Raw genomic sequence first — 22,291 nt, 5'->3', positions numbered from 1 at the left:
TCAGCCACAGAGACAGCCAAAAAACCCAAAATGAATCTGCACATTTGAAAATTAAAATCTTCATGTGACACATCCCAGGTACTCCTGATAGCACCTGAGCAGGCACCAATGCAGAACTGTAAGCTCTCATTCTAGTGCAAGCTGCTTTTCACCAGAAATACTTCTCACACAAATCTGAATGAAGAGCTGCATTTTCCCCTACTGCTCTAGCAAGCTGAGAGCTTCACAGCAAATGCATGAACCGCTCCTGTGCATCCCCCTCTGCCTCACTACTCAGAGCAAGCCAACCAGCCAACTTCTGTTCTTCACACACACTTCCCATTGGTCCTTCTGCTTTGGTTTTCTCTACATTCTAAGTCAAAGGTGCAAAGTCAAAAGGTATTTGACAGGGCAGCAAGCACTAAGACCCATTTTTGAAGCAGACATGGAAAAAAGGTGAATGTTCTCCAGCTCCTTGTATCAAGATTAATTTGCTGTTTCATCAGCAAAATATTCAAGCCCTAAGGAGAAACTCAGTTTTGTTTTGCAACAAGGATGCAACTACTTTCTTGAAACCGAGCTTCCAGCACCTTCCAACCAACTACAAAGGACAGCAGCAGCGAAAAAAGAAGCCTGTCTAATAATAGGAATTGATTACCAGGGAAGGAAGATAAGCATAGTTATGTAATTGGGTAGTTGGGATGTAAATATTGACACTTTCTAAAAATATCTCCATTTAAAATTAGTTTATTGAGCAGCCATGGCTTGAATTGTCTGCCCTGCACTGAAGAGTCATCTACTTTTAGAGCTGCTATGCAAAGAAATAAAATCTGGATGCTGTCTTGTCTTCTGTGGCTGAAGTGCTGAGTCAAGCTTAGAGCAACAAAGTGCAGTTTCAGTAGGGAACTGTTGTGAAAACAGGAGCCCAGCATTATTAGCTGGTTATGGTAGAGTGGTTTTATCTTCCAGTTATCCACTGGATCTAAAATGGTTTGCATCTGGAGCCAGAAGCCACAAACAGACTCACAATTATTTGCCTTTCAGGGAAGGCAGGGACAGAGGGTCAGCTCAACATTTTGGTGCCTTTGAAGCTCCTTTGATCACTGCAGGACTAATGAGAACAAGTCTTGCACACCTACTAGTCATATTATCATAAATAAACTGATGCTGCTCCTTCAAGGCAACTACCAGCTCTGAAGAATGCAAGATGCTGGAGACTTACTTATAGAAATACACACTCACCCTGTGCAGTACTCCATTCAGTTTAAAACGTTCTCTGTCCCTAACTACAACCAAAACAGTCTTGCCTAATTACCTCACTCTGCAGTCTGAACAGCAATAAAAGAATGAACTGCTAAAATCAAGCTCCACCCTTCAAAACCTCCAGACGCTCTTTCTGCAGCTTGCCATTTCACCTTACAGCTTATAAATCTTGGACTCTGACCAGTCACACAGTTTTGTCTCTTTGACATTTTGGCTTCTAAAACTCATCTCGAAGAACATGGAACCAGATGTCACAATATCCTACACCAAAAAGGCTGGAAAAACAAACTCAACATTTGTTTGATGAAAATAAATGGCCCCAAAACAGCCCAGCTACATGATTTGTGTGAAGCAGCTTCAAAACCTGAACCAATGCAAGGAGTCAGGCAATTTTTCCTGGAACGAAGAGGCTTTCAATGTAGAGTGTTTGGTCTGAGATGTGAACCGGGATGGTCCTTTCGGCCACAAGCACACCAAGCAACCAGACACTGTTTCACAATCAGTGACAAGTGAAGCTCCACCACATTTGGGATTCAGACTGAAATTTCTGCATCTCTAGCAGTAGACACATGTGGCAAAGGCACATCTGTTCTAAACAAAGCACACTGGCCACTTGAATCAGCTGTTCTGTACCTCAAGACAGCACACCTATGTGAGCCATGTTTCAGAGTAAGGCACTTCCAACAACTAAGATAACAAAGCAGCTCAAGGAACTGTCTGAAATACTGATGAGAGCTGTGGAGCTCCTCTCCGTCAAGCAGTTGTTTCCTCTATGCCTTCAACTAAAAACCTGTCAGAGTTTACTCCTCCTCCTCTCAAGTTTTCCAACCTTACAATCAGTCAGCTCCTTTCCTTGACATTACTCCTGACTGGGATATTTTGCTGATAAACTACAATATGGTTTGCTCAACCCTGCTTTGGGCTGAGCGACCAAGTGCCAACTCTTATCACCGCAGGTAGAACTCACGTACTTCCCACGGCAACTGCAGCACTGATTTGCTCCCAACGCTTGCTTTGGCATCACATCTGTGGGGCTTTTGTGTTTGGAATGTGAGTTATGCTTAAACAGCAACGTCACTCAGCAGCTCCAGGCTCAAAGCTACGTGTGTATGGAGCTGGAGCAGTGCGTCACCAGAGTGCAACACCCCACCCGCTGCAGTCTGCTGCTGCTAGCATGGATGGGGATGACGGCTGGACCTTAGAGTTACTGCTGTGCCGCAAGAACAGACAGCTTTGCCAACTCTTCACTCCAGGCTCCTTCAGTTCTACATCTGAGGATTTTCTGTCAATTCATTCCAAATTTCTGTCTGCTTTGTGAAACCATTACAGGCCCAAAATTCTCTTACTGCCAAAAGCAGGCCTGTACTGTTCCATTAGATAAATGATTGATACAAGGCTTCCCCTTCAATCCAAGTGGCTATTTTCATCTGTTTCCAGTTTTGAGGGTAGCTGGATTCATAAATAAGTTGCTAGCCATATGCAGAAAAAAAAATAATTAAATGACATTCTGGCACTTCCCTTTTTCACTTGCTACATAATTCCGCTTATGAATCTTTCACTCAAAGCTGATACTGTGGACCACAGTTCACTGACTCCAAAATCCTCAAGCTGTTTAAAGAAAATGCCATTTACTACTAAAATACCATCCCTACTGACTTCTAGACATTTGGAGGCAATCAGCTGCCAATTCTGTAACAGATCAGCAGTAAAAACATCTTGTTAGGAAAAGAGAGAAACCATAAAGGACAGAGAGAGGTTTTGCCAGAGCATGTTCATCTTCTGCCAAGCCCTCCCTACCTATCTGCAGAAGTTTGTGGGGGGTGTGTGTGGGGAATTGTTCCAAAGTATTATTTCTTCTGAGAAGGAGATTTTGAAATGTCCTGAGTGCCCCTATTAATAACTTCACAGATACAGCAACTGAACAATGTGCTTTTAAAGAAAAGCCTATTTCTGCATCTTGTGGGATACAAAACAAGCAAGCAAAGCTCCAAATGAAGCAAGATATACACAAGGGAGAACTCCCAAGGAAAAACCTGCTAGTGTGCACAAACCATCTGCAGGAAAGTAGAGCTATTTACACAGAAGGTTTTGATAGAAAAGCAGGTCAGCACTGGGAACCTTTCCATATTCTTGGCAACTTCTAATGCTTTTCTTGAAGGAGGGCAATTTGAAAAATGACAACCTGCTCTTCCAGGCAAAGGTAATGTTTTTCACTGCACAACTGATCTTACATCCCACAGCAGGAAACGTGCTGCCACCTCCAGTTCTGGAAATCCATTTAATTCTGCCCCCTCTGAGAGCACAATTTAACCTCCAGAGTTGTTGCTTTCGCAATGGAAATATGAAGTAGAATGCCTCACAGGGGAGAGAGCATTACCTTTGAAGGCACAGGAGAAGCAGTACACTTAGTTAAGATTATTAAAGCACAGGAAGAGGGTAGGAAGAATTTGGGCTAAACCAGTTTTTCAGAGCCCCTTTTTTGTTACCAGACATCGGAGTGTGTTGTGAAGACTCCATCCTTCAGCGACTCTGGGGACATCCAGCGGACAGGCAGCAAACCCTTCCCTCCTTTGCGGTAATAATCTGTCTCGTAGATATCTCTTGTCATGCCAAAATCTAGAAGGTAGAAACGTTTGGAGTTTGCATGAGAAAGAGATGAACACTTCCCCTTACTACAAGCCATTGTAGCCAACAAACAGCCTGCAATCTGTTCCCAGGACACTACTTTGCAGGCATCTTGGGGCTGGTTAGCTTCCCTCCCAACAAACCAACAGGCCATTTCACCACTGACTTCAGCAGCTGACAAGTCTGAATGATTTAAATATAGTAATATGAAAAGTTCCAGGATTTATGCTCAAGCTTTGCAGCAAGCTAAGCCTTAAGAAAGCCACAGAATTCAGCAATCTGTTCTCCAAATGCTCTCATTTTATTTTCTTTTTGAAGAGTGTCAAGAGCTCATTTAGCACTTAATAGTGTTGTCTTTAATTGAAGAATGCCACATTGAGAGAAATGCTTCTCCCTCTTTTTTACCCCCTCTCCAAAGGTAATTTCCAGTTGTGGAATAAGAATCCATCCCAAACGCTGCAGAAGATTAGGCTACTCATTTATGACTAACACAAACCAATATTAAAGACATACTTCAGGTTTCATGCATGTGCTTAGCTGCAAACAAATAAGCATCTGCAAGACTTGGATCTAGCAATGCTCACCTCACTCAGGCTTATCCCAGCAGTTGTTTTTTCTATACAATGAGCTTTAGGTAGACACACCTGCCGGGTCTACCCAGTTGCCATGTTTTTAGACACTAACCAGAAAGATAATAAATCAAATGGCATCAAATCTCTCACTAGTATTAAATGCTGCCTAAAACAGCAGATCTAGAGCAAAGCCTATTTTATCAATACAAAACCTCTAGTTGCTCCTTTTTTTTTTCCTGGGAGAAGTGGAGTGAAAAGAGGACAGAAATCCTCCAGCCCTCCCAACTGTTACTATGGGTGTCACTGTTACCAGACTTGGATGGGCGACCGACCACTGAGCCTTCTTGTTCCATGTCTACCAGGGACACTGGTACCCCCAGTGATTATTACTAAAATGCCCATGTGTGCAGCTCTTCCCTCCCTCCCTCACACCAGGGTGACTTCATCCTGGCTGAATGGAAAATTCTTTCAAAACATAATGCAAATAAGGAGCAGATAAACAATAAGCTCAGGACAGGGGAGCATAAAGCTCTTCCTCTGAGATCTAAACAGTCTGAGCTGGCATGTTCCAGGCAAGATGCTCTCAAACTGTCCCTCCATGGCGGGATCTTCAGAATGGTACGTCGACGAGAGCAGTGCAGCCTACTTCATGGAATACTTTTGGGGTAACCATGTACCCTGGTAAAGGGAAGAAAAGCATCATCTTCAGTTCAGAGAATTGCAAAGCATGCTGGTGGGGGAAGGAGGAGTGAGAAAACTGGAATGGGAAGGATTCAGGCTGACTTCCACCAAACCTGCAGAAAATGCACAAAATCCCCCAAAGATCTTATTTCCTAATTAACTGACTCAAAATGAAATCATTTTTCTTTCTCCCAAATGACAGGATTACTTACACAAATTATCAAAATAGCTGAGTTAAGCTCAGAGAGAAAGAATTAGTTTTCTACAGCAGAAGGCTGTTGCTATACATGCTATTTTAATATGCACAACTCAAAAACAGCCAAGAGCGTAAAATCATTCTCTCCGGAGAGAAGCCTGAAAAAACTCATCTGACACTGTTTTGGAGGGATGGTGAAGGGATGGGGGAAAAAAAAGTGGTGTTTAACAGCAGTGCAGAAGAAAAGCTATTCTGTTGTCTGGAAAGCACCCAGCTGAAGTCAAGCCTTACATTCCACTTCCAAATCATAAGTGCTTTAAAATAATCTTAAAATTCTTATTCTTGAATCAATGAACGGGAGGTGGAATTATTTTTGTGCACTTAAAAGAACAGCCAATGACACTCCAGTAGTAACTACACCATCCACCCAGATGCCTGCAGCATCTGCACCTCAAAGCACTGCTCTTTTTAAACCCACATGCTGCACTATTTCCTCACTGGAACAACTGCAAGTAGAGGTATTCCAAGAGTTTCAACTCAATGTTGACTGCTCACAGGTCTTAAATCACAGCAAGCCTTCATAAGGAACATATTTCATTCTGCAGAAATTGAAACTAGAGCTAAGTTTTAAAAGATCTTTCAAACAGCTTTCAAGAAACCAAAAAGCCTTCAAAGACATTTTTTGTTTGTGTGGCAGCCAAGACAACACACCTCCAATTTTCACTGTGAAGTCTTCTGCCACCATGCAGTTTCTCGCAGCAAGGTCTCTGTGAACAAACTTGTTGGCATTGAGGTATGCCATCCCATCAGCAATCTCTCCTGCCATCTGAATCATCTTCTTCAGGGTTGGAGGTGCCTGGCCAGGATTATTCTAAGCAAGATTAAGAACATGAAACAGGTAAGCTGGAAAGAAAAAAAATAACTACTCCTAAATCAAACTGTAATGTTTTCACTCTTTTAACCAAGACAGAAATGATCACACGATCACAACCCAGCCTGAGCAGCAACTCACCGTGACATACACCATGGTGTCTGCTCAGTGGGAAAGCTGGCCACATCCAAGCAGGCTACTACCACAACTCCCCAAAATCTCTTTCAGAACAGGTTGTTCTGTTTGAGAGACTACAAGCCAGAAAGACTTGTTTGGTATAAAGATATTATCTTATGTCTTTTAAAGTGTCCAACCTTCTGCCACTTGAGTTTTGAGATATAAAGCAGAGGGCTTATTTTAGAGATTGCTACTGTTCTACCATCTTCACAAATAACCACAAGATATTAAATGATTTAGCTCCCTGTTCCCTAGCTCTCCATAACCTGATGTCTAGATGTCTCTTGAATTACTTTTATTTGCTCTTAGGAGAAAAGCCTCTAAGACCATTTTTTTTCAAGCAAACTTGCTCCATCCACAGACATATGGGTGCTTGTACAAATGAATCCCATGAGGGAAAGAGAGGCATGGGAACTGCATGGTTAAATTACTGACAAAGCAAGTGACCAGGCAAGCCCTTCATTCACACCTTACAGAAGTATCCTCTCTATACAGCTCCTCAGAAGATTTTGCTCAACTCTTTACATTGCACATTGAGGAATCCAAGGAATCTAGGCATAGGCCTATCACAGACTGCTTTGGAGCACACCAGCACACAGGAAAGCCAAGTACAGAACTCGGCTGTTGGTAACCTCTATATAATGTCACTGCCCTTTTTTGAATTCAACCAAAACTAGCTGATGTAACCTGAAGCGCTCCTGATGACAAATGCCAGCCAAGCCCTTAGTCCACAGTCCTACTGGCATTTGCTGAATGCTGTATTTAAAAGTGTGATTATTTCCTGTACCCAGTCACTCCAGTCACCTGCTCTTGCTGCACGCAGTGCCCTCCATTTACACCAATCTCTTGTGCATAGACTGTGGTCACATTCTCTTCCTCTAAGCTACTCACATTGGAACCTCTTGATCAAGGGCAAGGACTGCTGAGCTCATTTTCTACATGGTCTGCTATGACTTCAGTGGCAAGTGACCTGTGTGTCATCTTTATCCCTCAGACCTTGTATTGTTTGTGGAAACATTAGCTGTTAAACTGATGGCCTACATACCAGAGTAAGTGTATTAGCTAAGATGCTGGACTTTTGCTTCCAGCAGAGGCAACAGGCAGGAAATACAACATAAAACAATTATCCTAACACACATACTTGAGCCAGGCAATTTTTTGTTTAGTATCATGATGAGAAATTAGAGATTGAATTAAAAATTGGAAAACAGGACTAGGTAACACAAGAAGGGACACTATCCCATGCTGTACACTGAGCTATTTGCAATAGCTACCTCGTGAAAAAAGGTGCTGCAGACCACAGAGCAGCTCTTCTTAGAGCTTAAGGAGAAGGGCAGGAAAGGCTAATCACCTGCTGCTTCCAACGTGAGGCTGCTTTGTTCAAGATGATTTTAAGTGAAGAAATAAAAAAGCATTCAGCAACTGGTGACTCACCTCTGTGTCTGGCCTCAATGATCTCAGGTAACTTTTGAGATCCCCACGTGTCATCAGCTCCATGATAACCAGCGTAGGCTGGCCCTGAGAAACAACACCGAGCAACCGAACCTGGGAGAGGAGAAGCCCAGGTTTCAGTTACAAGCAGAGCTAACTGAATTGCAGCAATCATTCATCCGCATCAATATGTCGCCCCAAACACCTGTGAACTTGTGGGAAAGGTTCGAAAGCAGGTTTGATTCCACCCTCTGACTCCTGTTTCAAATAACATTAGAAACCTGTGTGGAGCTGAAGGAAAAATCCCCAGTTCCCACCTCAGTCGGTGAAGTCGTGCCCTGAACAGCCTCAAGCCAGTCAGCACCAGGGCTGTACGAATCACAACCTGTTACTTCTGCGTGACTTACCACATGGTGACAATTGAACTCCTTCATCACTGAGGCCTCATTTAAGAACTCAATCCTTTCACGCATACTCGCAGACTCATTGACTGTCTTGATGGCTACCCTGGTCTCCGGCTCATCCTTCACCACTCCCTTGGCTATTCCCTCGTACACCATTCCAAAGGAGCCTTGCCCGAGCTCCCGACACATGGTGATCTTCTCTCGGGGCACCTCCCATTCATCTGGAACATACACTAAGGACAGAGAGAACAGGCCATGAAGTTCCACTTCTGCAGATACTGTGATCATTCACTGCTGGATGAAACCAAACAGATTTACTGTAAAAAAATCCTGGACACAAAGCTGAGACCTTGCATCAGTATGCAAGCAGTCCACAGTCTTTCCCATACAGAGACAGGTAGAGGCTTGGCATGCAAATAAATCTTAAAAAAGGTGCAGATGGACTTGAAGTGGCCTCCCTGTGAGACTGACATCATGGGATAGAAATAAGGAACCTCAAAGCACAAAAGCAGGGTGTGATAAGCCTTGAATCAATACTGTAGGCTTGAGCTTTTCTTGGGATCCTTCATTTTCTAATTCTTCCAGACAGCATCAAAAACACTTGATCATCTGTATCAGTTTAGTGTTTTCTGTCTTCTCTATTAACAGATTGATTTTACAACTAGAAGGAAAGAGATTCTCTGATCTGGTAGGCTCTTTGCATGAAAATATTCTGATCACTTGCACACACACCACTGCACCAGTAAAGGCAGAACTTGCTGCTGCAAGTCTTTGATCTGAAGCAGAAGGGAGATCTCAGAAGGTGACTGCCAGGAGGCAGGAGTGCCTCAGGCAAGAAGACATCTGAGCAGTCACTGATGCTGCTGCCTATCAGTCACCAAGAGAGGGGACACTAGTGTCACACGCTCTGGATGGGTGAAATCACAGGATGCAAAAATAGAGGATTATAGCATGAACACTGACAGACCTTTAACTCTAATGGTGCTGCTATGAAAATTAACAGTAGAATATTCCACTGCCACTCTGCCTAAACTCAGTAGCCTCCCTGGGGACTTTGAGAAACATTATTCTGACAAGAAGTCTACAGCAGGAGCACCAAACTAAACCATAAAAACAACTGATGCCTCAAGGAAATTCTTCTGATGTTCTGACTTCCTCCTGCACTTTAAGAGCTACATGTGTCCCATGAACCACACAGTACAGGCATGTTTGCTACAAACAGACCTGGGAGGGAGGTGGGAAGGATAAAACAGTCATCAAGCAATAGGAGTGTTGTGGATTTGGGGGTTTTATTCTTTTTAACATAATTCATTTAGCCAGACAGCTGAATTTCCAGGGTTCTCATTCCACGGCACTCATAGCACATGGGCTTTCTGGAGATGAGGACTCCTGGACTGCCAGACTCATTCAGCTCCTGCTGCTGCTCAGGGACAGCCAACAAAAGAATTGGCAAGTTTTTCATGTACACCATTAGCAGGCACAACCTCCTGTGACAGTGAAGTACAGGAAAATAACACAGACAGCAAATCCAAACCCAGCTGTTCTAGGAACAGCAGTTTTCTTTTAAAGAATTTTTACTTCCTTTATGGTTTTAAACACTTGAGCATCATCCACACTGTGTCTGCCACAGAGATCTGTAAGACATTAAAGATGCCCCGCAGCCCCCACATCTGACTTTAGAACTACAATTACCTCACTCTGTTAGCAGAGCACTCAGCACAAATACACCAGGGGGATCTAAACACTGCCACAGTCTAAAACCTCTAAGCATTGTCATGGCCAAATAGATTTGTCAGTCACAAATACATTAAGGTCAGTTTGAAGCTAGCTTAAAAAACCACTGTTCTGCCAGCTTATCTGCACTCTAGGTATTAAGAGAAACAAACATGGATGACATTGAACACCCATGCTGCTTTTAACACAAAATTTCTGCATGTGATAAGTCCACAGCACCACTCTGGCTCTTCCTTGTAACTGTGAGAAGCCACTGGAGAGTTTTACTGGGATGGGAAGTGAGGAGATACTAGTGGTTTTTCAAAGTGTTACTATTTCCCACAGCAGAACTACACAGAAACAAGCAGTGGGTTTGTTCTGATAGGTCAGAACAGGGTGTAAAAGGACAAATATGAAAGATGATGAATTCACAAATTCATCTACCACGAGTAGACGGTAATCTGACAGTGAAACCAATGCATCCACATCTGCCTCAGCTCAACTAACTACAGGGGAAAAAGCCCTGAAAACCACCCCAATTTCAAAGGTGAGGTGGCATTTATGTGTTAGCAATTCTGGATTCCATGGCTGTGCTGATAAAATTAAGGGAGAAAGCAGTTTTACGTCCCCTGTAGAGTTCAGAGCCTTCACAGTCAGTCCCACAAAAATGACAGCATCAGAAGTGAGGCTCCACTTACCGTCTGAAGCACTGAAATACTCGGGGTTCACAGAAGCATAGAGCACTCCATTGCCCAATCTGTCACTGTTCCTGTGGAAAGATTTTTTCCCTTTTTTAATCTTTAAACCTAAGTACATTTCAGACTACCTCCTCTCTATCTTTTCTACTGTTGGCTTATTTACTGTGTGTGGAGAGCTTTTCAGACAAAGGGGACAACCCAAGCTCTCAATCCACCTCACATACCACACAGGCAAACATCCCAAAAGAGCCTTCCAAGGAAACCTGCAGCCTTCTCTGTACAGAACAGCACAAACACAAAATGCTTGTAGCTGCTGGGTCAACTTCCTTTAAGAAAGACAGCTCGTGGTGACACACCCAGCAGACCTGTGGCTGAGAGCACAACTGAACATCATCTGCTCCACTGTGGGAGAGCAAAGGACAAGACTGTTTTTCATGGGGAATACCATTCAGCTGTTTTGTAACTGTTCTATTCAAAGCACATGTACCCCTTTGCTGGGTGATTTTCCAAATGAGGCCTATTTATTTAGCACTGTAAGGGCTCTTGCAGGAGATAGGCTGTGGAAACAAAAGGATCAATCAGTCCTCAAAAAAATCAAAGACAAAACATTCTTGTGGGCTAGAAGAAGAGTTTAAAGAAGGATGAGTTATGAGGCATTTCACCTAGGAGAGCCCCAGGGAAGGCCAAGGGGGTGTCATAGTTCACTAGATAAAAAAACTCTTTATGGAGTGCTTGGGAACTGGTAGAACTGTCTGTGCCTAAAGGAAACAGAGCTGGAAATAAGGGGATACTCAGTGAGGATAATTTGTACAAGTGTAATGAAAAACCGAGGGAGTTGCAAGGCTGCACATCTGCACTGACTTACCATTAAGATCACATTATGTGTTTCAACAAAATGTAAAAGAAAATTCAAACCACTAGTTACAAAAAATTGAGGAAGACAAATCAACAGAACAGTCCCCTGGACTGCCCTGACCAGGATGTAATTGTTAAGTGGATGTAAAGACTTAAAAAAAACCCTCTGGAATTGACAAGAAATGAAATTAACCCAAGCAGAATTAGGTTTTCCTTGTTTATACTGACCTGCACGCCAGTCAAATCTTCTGATCATACAGGGTCAGTATTTGCCATTATTGTCCCAGTGGGTACAACCCTGACAAACCTTCCTCTTCCCCCTCAAACATGACACTATAATAAAAAGCCTTTTCACATCTCAAGCAGCAGCCAGATGCTTGCTGGCATCTCCAAACCACCTCCCTCCTTTTACAGACCAGCAAGACAGAATCTGCTTTAGCTTTCCGACTCCTCTGAACCATCTCTCTCTAACTTCTGACTTGCTCCATGGGTGCAGATTTGAAAATCACCTCCCCTCTCTTGCAGATTTAACCACGAGCATAAGCATCTCACCTCTTTTTGTTAAAGACATACAGCATTATCAGAAATCCCCCGATGATGAGCAGGAATGCAATAGGGAGCACAATTACCAAGTGCAGGAAGTTTCCATAGTGTGCTGCTGCAACCAACAGGAAAACAAGTTTATCAGCGTTTATAAACCTCCATTAACAAAGAAACATTCAAAACCCACTCAGTGTATTTCCATACAGGGAAGAAATCAAAGTGCTCATTTTCTTGTCTGATGTGGAAAAATCTACTCAGGAACACTCCCTGACTGCAGATGAGTGGAACAAGAAAAGAGAGAGTGAAAAGCATTAATTTTGTACAAAACAGTATCTGTCTGGGGTTTGTTTTCACAAGTCGTGCTTAAGGACTTGCATTCCTCAGTGAACAATATGTAATTGTTCACTTGCATACTCACTTTTCCCACCTTTTGTTCACCTTGCAATTGCTCATGCTTATATTTGGAACACATACACAGTGATCTTCAAGTTCTTCAAAGTTCTTCCATCAGCAAATCAAAAAGGAATAAAGGACGGAGCTGCAGTTTTCTGGGAATGCATCTGCTCTACACCTTAATGCCAAAGCTCTTGAGAGGGTCTCTGTGACCTCTACAGTGGTGCTCTCCACAACAATAATATATCCCCATTGTCAGGACCAGCACCACCCTGTCAGCAGGGTGTTATCTGTACCAAATGCCACTTGGAACACTTCATATGAAAAACCGTCTTCATACTTAAACCTGACTGACAAAAATCTGCACAAATTGTTTGCTTCTTGAACTATTTTGCCATTTAAAGCAGGTTTTCCTTATTGCCACAGGTTCTGTACAATCCAACTCCATGTTGTATGGCTGGCATTACACTCCCAACAGAGCTGTACAGGAAGCCACAGTGATGTGCTCTGCACACTCACTATCTAGCTGCACCTCTCATATATATACACAGTGCACACAAGGAAAGGACTGCACTTCAGATACACCTCCTGGTTCTCAACTCTTGCCAAAAAAATGGAACAGAGTTTCCAAAGAAGCATCAGCAACTAAAAGGAGTAGAGCCAAGAGGCTCATACACCCAGTTACACACATAGACTTGAGGAGTCATTAAAATGACAACAGTCCCCTGGTTTGGCACAGCCAACAAACATCCATCTTACATTTGGGTTGCACGTAGAAAGAGACTGGCTCAGTCCATGACCCGTTTCCAGCTAATGATGTGGCCTGAACTCTAGCAGAATAGTTTCCAGGGTTCAGGTGAGTTAGTTTAGCTCCTCCAAGCTTCTTGTATTCCTGTCTGGAAACACATTCCCGCTTCTCCTAAGAGAGAAAACAAAACAATTTACAGTTCATGTCGACACCTTCACATTCTTTCACCCTTAAGAAAACTGTATAGCTGCAGGAGAAGTTGATGTTTAGAACTAAGAGCCCCAACTGATCAGTTTTGCTTCAACCACCTTAAGGAGATGCTGTTGAAATAAACCAAACAAAGCAATGGCTTGCTGGCTGGTGCTGCATGCCTGAAATCACAGCGGCTGCGTTCGGTCTGCAGCACTGCACAGAAGTGCCTTAAGAAAGATCCCATTTTGTGAATTAAGAGTTACAGGAAGTAACTCCAAGCAGAGAAACGTCAAATTCTCACCTCTCCGTGCTGACCATATTTGATTTCATACATTAGAATCAACCCATTTGGGTTGGCAGGCTCTGACCATTTCAGGTGGATGGTATTCTCTTCTTTTGCTTCCCACGTTACTGTTCCTGGAATGTTATCTGCTCCCTCTGTAAAATATTTACAGGTGATGTGAGAAGAACCTACTACTGAAGCAGCAACTTAGGCAACAACTGAGGAAAACAAAAGGTCTGCACTAATCTTTAGGTATCCGACCATTGCACTGCTATTCAAAGATCCAGAGACAAGTGTATTGGCTAGGGGCCTGCTGGAGGGATCAGCAACTGCTGGCTGCCAGAAGAGCAGTGTATGCAGACAGCTTCACCAGGTCTGAGCTCTGCGTTAGTCACTGTGCTCTGTATGCCAAAAAACCTGTTTATCAGCATCTGGTTCCACCTTCCAGACTTCCCATTACACCACAACAGTGCAGACAGCTATTCCCACCAAAAGGCTGTGAACAGCTACCTGTCTGCAAGTGGCTGTGAATGCACACGATCTGCCCCACAAACATCCCTGCCTCACAACATTGGTTGGGGCCCCGGCCCTGGAGGTGTTTAAGCCCAGGCTGGATGAGGCTCTGGCCAGGCTGATCTAGTGTGGGGTGTCCCTGCCCATGGCAGGGGGGTTGGAACTAGATGATCCTTGTGGTCCCTTCCAACCCTGACCGATACTGTGATACTATGATAACATCCACCCTTAGGAAGCCAGAGGAGTCCAAGCCTCAGAGGCGGTTCAGGAACCGCTTTATCCCCCATTCGTTCCTGGCAATTGTGTGCTTTGTTCAAAGGTTAACAGGAATATGAAGGCTGGTTCAGCTCAAGAAGAGAGGCCAGTTTGTTAAAAAACACAATTGTTAGGTTTAGAAGAAAACATTATTGTTATGCCTTTAATTTTCAGACCCATGTGCTAAAAATCTGGGAACACTGATTTCCTTTCTCCTGATCGTACAGATTCCCGTATTTTCTTTCCTTTCAGAAACAAAACAAAATTGCCACCATTCTGCATCAAATATTTCCAGAGATGTGCTGAAGGCTGATATGCTGGATGCGTATGAGCTTACACTAAAATCATCTCTGCACTTCTCAGAAGAAACACAACCTGTAAAAGGCCCAAGCACGCGTACAACATTGAATGCTTCCTGTTTGAAGTACTGTAGATGGGGCAACAAAGCAACTCCTGTTTCCAGGCTGGACAAATGCATGGTCATTCCATCACAGAAGAAACATTTGGCAAACATTCCCACCACCAAAACTCTTAACATCTGCAAACAGCTCAGAGGGAACACAGCAAAACTAAACATTAGCAGAGAAATGTTCCCCTGTCTCCATTCAGCATACCGGGAACTGAAGGGTCAAACCTTTCAAACCCCATGTCTGTGGCTTTCACCTACATGGCTGGGAAACAGATTGTCTCACAATGTCCTCTGTAGTCAGTGCACACACTTCAATCCTTCTCCAGACCAGAGCAGCCTCAAAACACATCACCCAATACACACAGAGGACCAGCCAAGGACTTTTATATATAGCTTTAATTTCTTTTCTTGCACAAAATTTTCACTAGACCCCTATGTTTTTCTAAGTGTTTTCGGAGACTCTGTCCTCCCTGAGACCGGTCTCTCCCCAGACAACAAAACAAGCTTTACAATGCTTGTGAGAGCATTACCTGAAGGCATGGTTCTTGCAAAGACAAAGTTGGAAGCACTACAACCGAGTGTGTCAGCTTCATGGTTGCAGCTGTGAATATCGATGCGGTAAAGAGTAAAAGGCTGGAGATGGGAGATGACGGTTCTCTCCTTGCCGTCCACTTTGGTCTCAAAGAATGGGTATTCCACCTCATTCTCTTCCGCATCAGAAGCATTGGAGAAGTGATCTGCCCCGGTCGTGTTCCTGTTTCGAGTGGCCAAAGTGGCATTTGCGATTCGGAACACGTCCCTCCGCTTCCGATCTGGTCTGTGGAGCAAACGGGCACAGAAAAGGTCTCTTTAGAGAAAATCCACTTCTCCTCCAGCTCTGGAAAAACGTGGAAAACCCTTGGCAAAACAGCTAAAACTCTGCTGTTGAAAAGGCTAAATAAAGGAAACTGTGAAACGTGAGCAAAGCTGTCTCTTAATCTGAACGTGCAGCACATCAGCACAAGTCATTGCTCTCTGTTCTGGTCAGAAACCAAACTCTGAAGCTCTCGCTGTACCCCAAGACAAATGTTCAAACTCCTGACCTCACATAATATAACAGCAAGAAATGGCTTCACTGTTATTCAATCAGCATCCCAGGTTTGCATTTAGGGACAGCAACGTTGACACCTAAAATTAAAATCTGATGTTAAAGGTTGAAAAGGTCAGGGGAAAATCTGTTTGGAAGGTTGCTGCACTGGCAAAGCCAAGCCAGCTCTCAACAGGCCTAACTCTCTCTTCTCTTACAATGAAACTTGAATGAACTTTGAACGCATTGCTGAAGACCACAAACATCAACCACCACTAACGTGTGGTAATTTGTATATCTCTCCTTCTCTCACCCAAACAAAAGCTCTGCAAAGGAACAATCCTCCTGTATAAGAAAGCACAGAACTAATATCGTGTCCAGCAAAGAGTTCATTGAGCAACTTTGCTTTGCCTTACAGGCATCTGCATGGAATTCATGCAGAGTTAAACACTTCAGTACTTAGAGAAACACTGCTACTCTTCTCTCAAGCCTACAAAACTGTCCCAGCGGGCAGGCCTGGCATCAGCACAGGCATCAACGTGAAAACATTCTTATAAACATTTAGAGGGCATTGGCTACCAAGTGCACAGTGCCATACGTTAGACTTCTCACTCGGTCTTGTATCAAATCTAAGGCTGCTCTGCACAAGACACTAATGACACAGGACAAGCTGGCCTTCCCAGCTACTGCTGTCCTGGTCTCTGAAGCCTGCAGGACCACTCATGTCTGGAAAGCCATGCACCAAGGGAGTTAAAGAAGAATGTAAGGACAGTCACACTACAAAACCTATCCCACCTGAAATCACCAGGGCCCATTCAGCACCTGGTCAGTCCAAGAGTTTTCAAGGGCAAAGGAAGTCTGACACATTACTATCAGAGAGTGAGTTACAAGCCAGACAAATAAGGGCCTCCTTCAAACACACAACAGCAGGAAGAAAGATGACTCAACAGGAGAATATAATTTGCTGTCAAATATACTGCCACAAAACAGAATGCTGCAGAGAGAGACAAAACCAGGCTGACTTGGGTTTGAAATCTTCTGGCAAGAGGGTGGATGAAAATTTTTTTGTTTAGGAGTTCACTACAAAATTTTCCAAAATCCTTTTACTATGTCTTGAGCAGTCATTTTGACAGTCTCAGACGCCATGTAAACCACAGCACAGAAATATAGACAAGGATAAAAATTCCTAAGTCACCGAGAAATTGTTTCAAGCAACATAGAGGCAAATGTTTGAACTCGTCAGGGGGGCGTGGGGGGATTGCACAGGAGAGGTAAGCACGTGTGCCTCCTCTACACTAGTAGCTAGAAAGTTACTAAACCTATTTATCTTGCATTTACTACTTGAACTCATTGGAAACAACAAACTTTTGGACTGCTAAAGGCACAGGGGATGCCTGGCATGAACTGATCTTATGACAAAAGCAGCAAAAACCCCGTTTCTTTTCCATCAACCACAAAAGCACGTGTCCATGCAACACCCCAAAACACCACTTCATCTACCACTGCTTTTATAGGATGCAGACAGTGTCAAGTCTTTGATGGTATCTGGTGGAGTGAGTACAGTCTTAGCCCTTCCCCTTTGGGGAAGAAGATAAAACAATACAAAATTTGGTAGTGAAAACTACAGTCATATCAGGAAGACAAAAAAGACCTGCAGGATGACCACACGGCAAACACGAAACACAGAGTTAACAACACTGCCTTTTGCTCAAGCAGCTTCCTGCTTTCATGAAAGGCACAGAAAAGGGGAAAAAAGAAGCATCTAAGGAAGTACGGAAAGTTCTAGAGAGGAAAACAAGACAATTCATCTGTTCTGTGGCAGACAGGAAGACAAATGCCGGTAGTAAATTAAAATTAACACTGTAACAATGACATCAAATTGAAATGTGAAAGAACCTAAAGATGTGGGTCACAACATAGAAGCTAACTCTTCATACTTCATGGCAATTTTAATGTTACTCCTCAGATACCTTCTACTACACAGACTCCATCTCATCCTGCTCATTAGAGAACCAAAATACTTGAAGATAACTCATCCTCCCATGGTTGTGAGCATCTCTTCAGGAGTAACCCGAGCCCTACGGTTTGACATCCAGCTCACCACTGCAGTAGTACACAGGGGGTCATTCAGAAGTTTCACACATGACCACATCGAGAGGCTGCTTTAAAAACAACTTAAAACTACCCAGTCAAACATTTTCAGGCTGTACTACAAGCTGCATCTCTTTCATAATATCCTAGACACAGGTAGGACATCAGGAACAACTACTACTATTGAGGCTTGCATTAACACATTAATTAACCTCTCCCTTGGGAAAGGGAAAGAAAAGACAAGACATGGACAAGTAACAAGCTGCTTAGGTTTGTCCCATGGAGGTGTCTCACTAGCTCATAATCTTTAATTTCCATGACATACAGTCTCTATTTAAAGATGCTTAGCTATGCAGCTGTTTCTGAGCCTCCTGCCTTTATCTGAAAATCCTTTGTGAACTGGTCAGTTTGAAAGTGTCTGAGTTCAAGGCTCTGTGAGTTTCCTTTGGGTGGAGGGCAATGCAAGAAAATTAGGAGAAGACAACACATTCTAATGTCAAAGCTTTGGTGAAATGAAGTCGTTTGCAACAGACTTGCAAGTGGTTTAGACTAGACTCACACCTTTCAAAACTCCTTGCTTTGCTATTTCATATAGTCCAGGATCACATCACATTGAGAAGATTTCACACTGCTCAGGGATTACACCCTGGCCAGCCATGGTGGCTGTTACTTCCCTCGACCTCATCTTCGCTGCTGGTTGTTATTACCAGTATGGAAACACTGCATGAGTCCAACCACAAATGCTAAATGTCTCAGATACAACACTTGGCACTTCCAAAGAGAGGCAAGTATTTAGTTCTTCATTTTTTGGGTAAAGCTGAGAAGCTCTGCACATATCACAGGCCCAACCCCAAACAAGTCAATCCAACACATTCCTGAGTGACATAAACCAGTTTTAATAAGCAGTAATGACACACTTGAGAGTTCTCAAACACAGGACTTCACCATGAACTTCACCTGCCAATAGAGAAGATCAGGTAACACGCATGAATCAGATCTGAGTGCTTATAGACTGTGACATAACAGCTATAGACCGTGTGGTGTGCCCCAGGATCCAATTATCTAAAGTAAGAGCAGCTTACATGGAAGATAAATTGGAAACTCATGGATCAAAATCACCAATTAATTCAGTAGTATCCACTCTATGTTGCAGCACAAAATCGTCACTGTTCCACTTAGTGTGCGAGTGGTAGTGTTTCTCCTGGCAGAGTGGGCATGCTTAACACTTCTCTGCAGCACAGACCCAAGGAACTAATATGCCCTTTGCAATTAGTGCAATGAGGAAGGAAGACCAGTTTCAGTTCTGTGAGGTGACTACACCCTCAATTTCAGAGGTAAATACATCTTTCAGTCAGGAACACAAGCACTTCATGGCTATTTAGGGAAAGATCACATCAGAAACCCTTTGTCTGCCACATGTTGCTCATCTCTGAAACCCTTATAGACAAAGCTCCTCAAGTGACTCTTGACCCTGAAAGGAAACCATCGCATCCTTGAACAGAATAGGTAAGAACCCTTACTATTAGCTAAAACTGACCGAGAAAATAGGAGAAATGGCAGAGTAAGGCAGTGGATTGTCTCACAGAGAGGGAAAGGCAAAATGTTTGCATTTCAGGTGATACCTACAAATGTTTTCATGTTCAGGAAGCCTCAGATCTAGGAAATGTTGAAGAAAGAAATAATTATTATCACTTACAAAGAAAAAGTATCCAAAATCCATTACCTGGGAACAAAGATGGAGTTGTGGAGGAAGTTCTCAAAGACTTTCCGGTATTCTGCTTCCTCCTTCTCAGCCTGCTTTTCTGCCTCTGTCTTGGGACAAGCACAACAAGGTCCTTTTTCTCCTCCGCAGCCCTCTGGCTTGGTGGGTTCAGTAGCTTCTTCTGTGTCAATGGTCCCATCAGCATATCTTCGAATTGGGACTTTATCTGAGAAGAACAGCAGAGAGAAGGTTTGTTTCTGCTCTCTGCCTGTTAAACACGCAGCAACAGAACATGCTTACCTATTCCCTCCTGCTTGTTGCTACTCACAAAAGAGTTACGAAGGCTTTTAACTCTTCTCAGTGAAGCACACTGACAGGTAAGAGTCAGAGCCCCGTTCAGCACAATCACATCCTGTTTTCCTACCTTTGGAGCAGTAATTGTGTCTGTACAGGTAACTGTCCTGAGGTTGCTGCTGCCATCGTACCATGTAGTACGAGAGGTTGCCATTGGGAAGAGATGGAGGATTCCATTTCACAATCAGTTGGGATGAGGAGTTGGATGCTGAAATAACATCCAAGGGAATGGATGGCACTGGAGGAGAAAAAAGGGAAAGAGAAGAAAGGTGTTTAAATCTAGAGAGTTCTACGATGTTTGCTGATGTAAGCTTTTGAAGTTGATCCCAATCCATTTCTACAGTGGAAGGGAAAACATGCGATTTCAAAAACAAGATTTCCCCCTTCAGCCCCACTAACAGCAGCTATTGAGGGCTCAACTGCAACCACACACAGTCCTGACTGGAAACTGCACTTACATTTACCTCTGTCAATAGAATACAGTCTGAAATCCCCAAATCCCCTACGTTTCCAATGTAAGACAATGCCTGAGCAGCCAACAAGTTTTCATTTCATTCTTAATTTTGCTTTTGACATCACTGAAACTTTCTAGCTTCCTGCACATCACTTCAGGTTCTGTACTAACAGCAGAACTTGCATCATAATGCAACCAGCAAAGCGCTTGCACAAGAGCCCAGCACCTCACCTGAAGCATTGGTTCGTATATACACAATCTCACTCTTTGCTCCATGAATGTGATGGTTCTCCATCATTGTGAGAGTAACAGCCTTGACATAAATGGCATATTGAGTCCAAGGTTTCAATCCCTGCAGGAGAATGCCAGGATTGTTCTCTTTGTTTGGTGGCAAGTCAACGTCCACCATGTTCCAGCTATTGGAGCCACAAGCATCTTGCCCATCATACTCTGTCACATTTTTGAATGGCCTGAAATATTAAAGGAACAACATAGTACCAAGTGGTTATTTTCTTCTGAAGGCTGTCATTCATGAGACTGTCTCACTTCAACCTTGCTCAATGAAACAAATAAAACTTTTTCCCATAGCAGAATTGGATTTAGTTTTATTTTCAAGCACTACAGAAGTTCAGCTTTAGCTGCAGGTCTTACTTTCAGTCAATGGCAGTAAGGCAAACTTCCCCAGGAGAGCACTGCATTTATCTTTTGTAACGCAAAACAGACAGTGCAAGGCCTCATACTTATTTAGAATTTAGCTACAGACACATGAAACAGCAGCAACCAGAACCAGTTACTGATAGTGGCTGCGTATCTTACTAAAGAGAAACCAACTTCCACTGCTGATCATGACCAGTCCAACAGGCTTTTGGAGCGCCAAATAATTCTGTTGCACATAAAGTACTGTTCTTGTTATGAATTACTACAGGCTCATTCAGCACTGAGTTTCTAGCAGCACAGTACACTGTCACCATGATACTCATTTTCAAGCAATGCTGGACATGTACACTTGTCTCAGAGCCTTGCTCCATAGGTCATTACCAGCACTCTGAACCTCCCTTTCACATCCCCAGGCTGCTTGGGGAGTTATCACTGCACTTGCTTCTTTTGTTTGCTCTTCTCAATCTGAGACACTACAAGGATGTGTGAAGGCACAGACACCTCCCAAGAAACTAGGATCTCTCCAGTAACTGCCCCACTCCTTCATATCAAGAGGTAATAATACAGAAAACAATCCAAATAACCCCAAACCCTGAGCAGCCGAGTTGTGAAGGCGATACAACAAACTCCTGACCTGTGACACTCTGCAGTCACTGCTATGACTAGAGAAGGGAAAGACCTCGGTAAACACAACGCAACTTAAAACAGCTCCAAATTAAGAGCCCTGAGAACAGCCAAGCCACCCATCTCATTTTTATTTCACATCTGAGGCTTCCTGAGGATTTGGCATCCATTTGTAGGCTCCAGTCAAAATAATTCTCTCTTGAACAGGGACTTGTGCTCCACCAAGAAAACAATTTGAGCAGATGTGAGACTTGAGGGTGAAGTAAGCAAATTGGGTGAGATATCCACTAGTCAGAACAGAACTGTCTCCCTCTTGGACTGCCCCAGTTACTCTCTGACGACATCTACTTACGCTTCTTTGTAGTAAACAGTGAAGCTAATGAGATCTCTGTAATCTGGAGGGCGATACCGTTCCCATGTTAGCTTAATCCGATTCTTGAGCGTAGTGTTGGAAACAAAACGCAGAATGTGGCTTTCACCTGCAATAAAAAAGGACAGGACATGACAGTTAGCATCAAATCACCCATTAGTTCTGCTGCTCC

The 22,291-nt window shown here is 43.4% G+C and overlaps 1 protein-coding gene across 3 annotated transcripts in view; it reads right to left on the bottom strand.

The window, feature by feature from the left end:
- IGF1R (insulin like growth factor 1 receptor) overlaps positions 1-22,291 on the bottom strand; it is a 182,843-nt gene that overhangs the window by 15,809 nt on the left and 144,743 nt on the right. For 2 of the 3 annotated variants that reach the window (XM_068143346.1, XM_068143348.1), the window contains exons 7-19: positions 22,102-22,228; positions 20,700-20,938; positions 20,085-20,252; positions 19,682-19,886; positions 15,332-15,618; positions 13,643-13,779; positions 13,161-13,320; positions 12,018-12,123; positions 10,611-10,681; positions 8,203-8,432; positions 7,799-7,909; positions 6,028-6,187; positions 3,729-3,858 (exon numbers count right to left, since the gene is read on the bottom strand). In XM_068143346.1, coding sequence (XP_067999447.1) covers positions 3,729-3,858; positions 6,028-6,187; positions 7,799-7,909; positions 8,203-8,432; positions 10,611-10,681; positions 12,018-12,123; positions 13,161-13,320; positions 13,643-13,779; positions 15,332-15,618; positions 19,682-19,886; positions 20,085-20,252; positions 20,700-20,938; positions 22,102-22,228 — 2,131 coding nt within the window. The remainder of the gene's footprint in view (positions 1-3,728; positions 3,859-6,027; positions 6,188-7,798; positions 7,910-8,202; positions 8,433-10,610; positions 10,682-12,017; positions 12,124-13,160; positions 13,321-13,642; positions 13,780-15,331; positions 15,619-19,681; positions 19,887-20,084; positions 20,253-20,699; positions 20,939-22,101; positions 22,229-22,291) is intronic. The other variant, XM_068143347.1, reaches the window with a different exon arrangement.

The sequence above is a fragment of the Melanerpes formicivorus genome, unplaced genomic scaffold, assembly GCF_026170545.1.
Source record: "Melanerpes formicivorus ecotype bairdi unplaced genomic scaffold, bMelFor1.0.p_v2 SCAF_10, whole genome shotgun sequence".
NCBI classification, from domain to species: domain Eukaryota; kingdom Metazoa; phylum Chordata; class Aves; order Piciformes; family Picidae; genus Melanerpes; species Melanerpes formicivorus.
Note: the sequence above shows the minus strand (reverse complement) of the source record. Positions and strands in the feature narration are given on the sequence as shown.